The sequence below is a fragment of the Vigna radiata genome, chromosome 6, assembly GCF_000741045.1.
Source record: "Vigna radiata var. radiata cultivar VC1973A chromosome 6, Vradiata_ver6, whole genome shotgun sequence".
Classification (NCBI taxonomy): domain Eukaryota; kingdom Viridiplantae; phylum Streptophyta; class Magnoliopsida; order Fabales; family Fabaceae; genus Vigna; species Vigna radiata.
In genome coordinates, this window is record NC_028356.1 from 9101909 (window position 1) to 9109156 (window position 7248).

Sequence of the window (7248 nt, forward strand, 5' to 3'; positions counted from 1 at the left end):
GATTCGCATCAAGCGAGGGATGAAGTGAGTTTTGGAAGAGTGAATTGGAAGTGAAGCAATGAGGTTTGAGAGTGAGATGGGTTGGCCATGGTTGTATATGATGTCTGGTATGCCTAACTCAACGACACATTTAAGGGACATTGACTTTATGAAGCTAAAAATATGATTCCATATGTGTGTTTGAGCCCTCAGTAGTTTCGCGTCATCGGATTCCATAATTTGTTGCATAAACTACTTGTTCAATTTGGAGTATGGACTCACACACCATTTGGATCTATTTATAAGCAACAGAATATCCAAGCAGCAACTTTATTAATAATTCATAGGATATGACGGTAGATTATCAAGCATAGTTTAATTCCTGCCCTTCGTTGACTTTGATGTTAATTAATCTTTTTTTCCTTTTACTTAGCATCTTGTTGGCATGTATATTTATATGTTCAGATCAAGTTTTGCTTAGTCCCATCATATTGATTATAAAACTCAATTTCTTAGAATTTTACAAGTTGTTTAAGCTTTTGATTAAAGTGGTATTAGTTCATTAATTTAATAATGATGGGTACGATAATTAAGTGTCTTGTGCTTCTGGAATCCCTATTAAACAATCCCTATTATTGCTAACCTAATCACTCTTCCTATTAAACAATTTATAGGAATTCTAGCACCTTACTGGGATCCCTATCAGTAATCTTTTTTTTTTTCTATAATTGGTGGTTTGTTTTAGCTGTGGTTGACTGTTTTTTGTTTCTATAATATACAAAGATAAACACAAAACTTTAATTAATTTTTTATTTAGCATAAAAAAATCTTCATGATTTAAGACTATTTTTTCAATATCAAAGGTAAGACACAAATATTTTATTTGTAAACCTTTATTCATTTCACTTATCCATTTCTTGATATATTATTTGTTAGAATTGCTTATTTACTAATTTTACTTATTTCAAAATCATGATTATCTTCTTCAATAAATTTATCGTAATTATTAATAGTTGGTTATATTATTTATTAAAATATTGTGTTTTGCATCTTTTATTAGTAATAAATAAAGATAATAAAATGGTCTCAATCCATGTCAAAAAAAAGAAAGAAAAATATGTCTCATAATGCGATTTTCTATATCTAAGCAAGATACTAATTTAAGAAATATATGTCACTTTAGTGACCTATCATACATTCTACTCTTTTCAGAAAAGTCAGAAGAAGTTAAATTTCTTTGATGAAATTTCAATTTATGAAAGGTTTTTGGAGAAACTGTCATTGTATATTGATGAGTGCATATTTATACTCACATTTATGTTTTAGAATTCAAATTTTTGATGAGATTCTTCTGCTTAAATGATTGATTTAATGTGAATTTATGACGATTGGATTTATTAGGTTTAGAAATTAAATATGCTTAAAATGTGATTTTTAATTGCATAAATTATTTTGGATGTTCTAATGTTTATTTGTGCAGTGAAGTTAGAATTTTATTCATTTAAAACATGAAATTGAATTGTTAAAGATAGTCCAATCTGGTCAACTCAAACTTTTATGCAATTTTGAAAAGAAAGAGATGGCTAAAGTGCAATTATAGGAAAATTTTGAACTTATGTGTAAATTTGAATAAAATAAAAAGGGTTGAAATGTAATTTTTGGCAAGTTTAAATCTGTTAGATATTTTAAAAGATATTTTGGAGAAAATATATCTTAACATATTTTACTTGATATTTTTAAATAATTACCTTATTTAACTATATCAATAAATATCAAAAGATAATATTTGCCAAAAAAAATTTATCTAGGAAAGATATTATCAAATACTCTCAAAAACTAATTAAATTTGTTGAATATTTGAAAGATATTAGATATAAGATAAAAGATTTTATCAATAGAAGATTCAAAGTCCAAGCCCAATCAAGCCTATATAAAGAGACCCAGGGGGCTTCATTCATTCATACACCACTCCTCTCTCTTATTTCACCATGTATTCTACTTCATTCGTGGAGAGTTAAGCATCTAGGGCTATTCTGCTGTAATTTCATTATGGATTCTGAGGTTAAGTGAATTAATGCAATTGTTTATTTTGATTATTGATTTAAGTTGTTCTCTCTCTATGTCTTTCATCTCTCTATCATATTAAAAGCAAAGATTTTTGCAGCAAAATGTGTTTGAATCTACATGCATATTAATTATATGAGTTTTAGGGTTTCTAAGTTTAATTGAGAATCTACTTAGATTGAATTTAGGAACTTTCATATGATTAAATGGTTTCTACTATCATTTGAGAATGTACTTTGGTAGATAGTAATAATTTCAACTATAATCAATTGAGAATTTACTTTGATTGGTTAGCTTTTAATTTGGTTAGGAAATTTAAGAATAGACATGATTAAACACAATAAAATTGATTGAGAATGTACTTTGATTGAATTTATTGTGAATAATCTACAAAGGTCTTGCATTTGATTGAGAATGTACTTTGATTAACTGCATGACCGCCATCAAATTAATTAAGAATGTACTTTAATTAATTTGAAACTTAAACAAAAATCAATTAAACAATGATCTGTGAATAACCGATGATGAATCTATTTTGGAAAAGCAGTGGAATTAGCCTGTTTCTTTATAATTGTTTTTAAGTTTCTTCTTTGTTCTACAACATTCTTTAAACATTTTTACTTTATTCATAAGCATTGCATAGCATTCATAAGAGTCAGATATTCGAAAGCAATTCCATGTTCATTAGGAGACGACTCAGGGTTACTTTAGCCCTATCCATTTTCTTGTATACTACTTGGTAATACTGAAGCTGCTTTGAAAAGTAGTATTAATTTGATAGCTCCAATGACAGCTTATCAAATTTGGCGCTGTTGCCGGGGAACTACGGTTAGTATTTTGAATATTTTATTTCTCATTTTATTTTAATTTTCATTTGTTTTTATTTTTTCTAACGCATATGCATTTAATTTAGTTTGATTTATTTTGTAGCTTTTCGTTATTCTTATTGTTAGCGAAATCTTTGTTCTTGCTTAAATTAAGAATTTCTCTTGAGAAATACTTGAGGCTAGTTTGAATATACTCTGACTAGGAAAGACTTGGTACTTAAGTTGTCCATTGTGACGCACCTCTCTTTCCTAGGAGTGGACCCAAACAAAACCTCTTTTTTATCTCTTATTTGAAATCTTTCTCTAAAGCAAGAACAAAACACACAAAAAAAAAGAAAAAAAAGAAAGAAAAAGAAGTCAAAAGCAGACTCTTAGTGCATGACCAGAGCTAACCCGAGAGAATTCTATCAAATTAACCCGGAAATTGAGAGGAGTTGTGTAAGGTGTAAAGAAGTTTGAAATTTGTGTGTTCTACTGAGGGAACACTTCCTACATTTGAAGCCATACCACTTTCATCATCTACAGTCACAAACATACCATTCAATCCCTTACCTGATCCTAACCCAAACAGAATGGCACAAAGAACCATTAGACAGTTAGCCACCTCCCACAATACAGTTACCTAAAGTAACATTGAATACCCTAATGAGGAGTGGGAGTTGAGACCTAACCTGCTAAATGCCTTACCAAAGTTCAATGGGTTATCAAGGGAGAATCCACACAAACACTTGAGACAATTCCACATGCTGTGTGAAAATTTCAGATCTCCCACACTACAGAAAAAGCGCGAATTACCGGCGGATTTTTACCGAAGGCTTTTAGTCCTTCGGTAATTTATGCTTTCCGAAGGATTTACCAGCGGCCTCTAGAGGAGTACAATATCGAAGGATTTATACCGTCGGTAATGGAAGTATTTTTTACCGAAGGCCTCTGCCCGTCGGTAAGTTGTTCGACTATATGAAATGACAATTTGGGATTTCAGTATCCCATTATGAGCAAATAGTTTTTGCGAAAGAGCTTCCCCCAAACCTAAGCACTTGTAAGCCTTAATTCAATTTCTTCAGAGAATCCTATTTTCCTTTCCTCCATTGCGAATAATCTCCGTTTCTGGTCTTGAGGTGGTTAAGCGCACCCATTGACGGTGTCAGGTGGTAAGGTTCGTGGCTGTTGGAGTTAAGTTGAGGGATTTAGGAGGTGGTTGGTGTTACGGTTGAGCAAATGTGAGTGAAGGGTGTTAGTGGACGCCATATCTTGCTTGACATGCCGAGTCTTGCTTTCTTTACAAGATATGCCCTGTTGGTCCTGTTCTGGGCTTGAGATATAATCAATTGAGAATTGACTTTGATTGGTTAGCTTTTAATTTGGTTAGGAGATTTAAGAATAGACATGATTAAACACAATAAAATTGATTGAGAATGTACTTTGATTGAATTTATTGTGAATAATCTAGAAAGGTCTTGCATTTGATTGAGAATATACTTTGATTAACTGCATGATCGCCCTCAAATTAATTAAGAATGTACTTTAATTAATTTGAAACTTAAACAAAAATCAATTGAACAATAATCTGTGAATAACAATTGATGAATCTATTTTGGAAAAGCAGTGGAATTATCCTGTTTCTTCGTAATTGTTTTTAAGTTTCTTCTTTGTTCTACAACATTCTTTAAACATTCTCACTTTATTCATAAGCATTGCATAGCATTCATAAGAGTCAGATATTCGAAAGCAATTTCGTGTTCGTTGGGAGACGACTCAGGGTTACTTTAGCCTTATCCATTTTCTTGAATACTACTTGGTAATACTGAAGTTGCTTTGAAAAGTAATATTAATTTGATAGCTCCAAAGACAGCTTATCATATATGCTTTTCTAAAATACCAAACAAATTACTTCACTGTTTATGTTTTTCTATATTGAACAGTAAATTAGCAAACAAAGTTTTCAACAGTATTTAACCATATCGTGATTAGGATATTTAGTGTTGAAATATTTTCACATTGATATGTTGAAATCAGAACACCATTATTGTACGAATAGTTAGAGAGTTAGAGGGTTAGAGGGATTGTCTATATTTTTGACGTAGAGGTCTCTACAAAAATCTTGTCGTAAAAACCTTGACTAATATAGTGCATTAGCTTCCTGGTTTTGGAAGGACACTAGATGTAGGCATTGAGGTCGAACCAATATAAAACTTTGTGTTTGCTTTCTCTTTCCCTACACTTTTACATTAAGTCGACTTTATTGTTTGTGTAGTCAACTTTATATTCCCATTGCACTGAATTTGTTATTCCTTGCGATTCAAGAAACTTTGTGTCGGAAAAAGGTTGGCTTCATTTCAACACCAAGAGGGGGTGAATTGGTGAGGTTTCAAAATCAGAGTCTTTTTAAAATCTTTTTCACAAAGTGTAAACCTTTACAAAGTTTCTTGAATCACAAGGAATGAAAATTCTAAGTGCAGTGGAAATACAAAGTAGACTACGTAAACAAGTAAGACGACTAAGTGTAAAAGTGTAAGGATAGAGAATTCAAACGCTGATTTTTATATTGGTTCGGCCTCAAACGCTGAATTCAAATGCACTATAATGGTCAAGGTTTTTACAATAAGGTATTTATAGGGACCTTACGTCAAAAATATAAAACACCTCTCTAACCCTCTAACCAAAATATAGGTAGTACACACAACAAAGATCTGTAGCAAGATATCCCCTCTTCTGCAATCTTTAACCCACTTTGAACAATCCTCAAAGTGTACATACTTTATGAGTAAACCCCCTGTAATCACAACAAGAAAAACCAATCTCTAGTAGATTGAAGACGGTTTTGATCAACAAGAACACATAAGTTGTGCAGAATCTGATCAAATAGTAAGCTCAATACATGTCTCCTTCAAAGAAACTCCTAAAAGACAGATCACCACGGTCTTCTTGATGAGTTCTTGGATCAAATTCTCAGATATCACAATCTGTAAATCAAAAATGAAAGTGAGAATTTCCAAAGTCCTATGTGATTAACTGAGTCACGTCTATTTATAGTTTTTTATAAATCAGACACTCCTGTAGCCAACTGTGCTATTAATAAAGTCGACTGTCACCAAACAATTATAATAGTTAAATCAAATAGTAGCCGTCAACGACAACCAAATTACCTTTAGTTTAAGTTTAAGTTTTGGATTGTTTTTATATTGTTTAATATCTTGTTAACTTGAAACGTATAGAATATATTATATTATGATGTGTTAGGATCATTTTCTGTCTTTTAGGTGTGGTTTTATTATAAAAATAAATTGATTTTTTAAGAAAAAAAAAACACAATGTAAATGGCGACTAGTGCATGTTCGACGCCTATGGGCATCCGTCAGTACACTGTCTGACATCATCTTCATTCCACTACACTCTAGCGATTTAGACGTCTGATGGGAGGATTCGACGAAGAACCCCATCATTAAAATATCAAACAAGAGTTGGGTTTCTACAAATTCATCATCATCATCTCTCTTTTCATCATCCATCACCGTCTCTATGATGATCACCTTTCCTTTCTTGCCTTCCTTTCTGATTGCTTCCTTGCACTTCTTCAATATCTTCATGCATTCCTCATCACTCCAATCATGCATTATCCACTACTTTCTCATTCAAACCAACACATTTAGTATATAAAAATAAAAGTTCAAAACTGAAGACATTTAGAAAGCAATTATCAACTACTTATAAAATTAATAATAAAGTAAGAATAAGGGGATATCTTCCATTCTTTTCCAATCGATTTCTTCCTTTCTGTGAAACTCTCAAAACCCATTATACATTATACACTATTTGTTGTGTTACCTTCAACAGAATGGAATCAGCTGGAGGAATAGCCTCAAACATGTCCCCTCCAACATATTTTAGGTTTTCAGCACCTTGCAAGCCTGCAACAACATGTGGGAGATCTAATACAATGCATTGCATTTTTGGGAATGATTTTGCAATGGCCTTTGCCATGGTCCCTGTGCCTCCTCCAACATCAACCAAGGACTTCAATCTTGTGAACGTTCCCTTGCACTTCTCAATCATCAAACTAGAGATCAATCGAGTGTCATTCTCCATGGCATCATTGAATAAGTGATTAACTTTCCTGTTACAGCCAGCATACACTAGTGCAAAAAGGGCTTTAGACGTTAGTTATTTTTGGGCATTTAACGTCACATCAGGAACCGACGTCTTTACGGGTGACGTTAATGGGACGTCAGATTTCTGCACGTGCGACGTCGCTATAGACGTCGGTTAAGGCCAAAGCTCAACGTCTATAAAGACATTAGACATTACACTAACCAACGTCTAAGGGCACCTTAAACGTCGGTTCAGTGACACGTTCGACGTCTATAAAGCTGTCAACCAT

General features: G+C 32.5%; 1 protein-coding gene across 1 annotated transcript; it reads right to left on the reverse strand.

Annotated features, from left to right (window-relative positions):
• Nucleotides 1–5728: 5728 nt before the first annotated feature.
• LOC106763376 (probable O-methyltransferase 3) lies at nucleotides 5729–7248 on the reverse strand. Its single transcript, XM_014647574.1, has 4 exons — nucleotides 7182–7248; nucleotides 6696–7003; nucleotides 6233–6490; nucleotides 5729–5833 (listed from the first exon to the last, which is right to left on the reverse strand). The coding sequence occupies exons 1-4, from the start codon at nucleotides 7246–7248 to the stop codon at nucleotides 5729–5731; spliced, it is 738 nt and encodes a 245-aa protein (XP_014503060.1).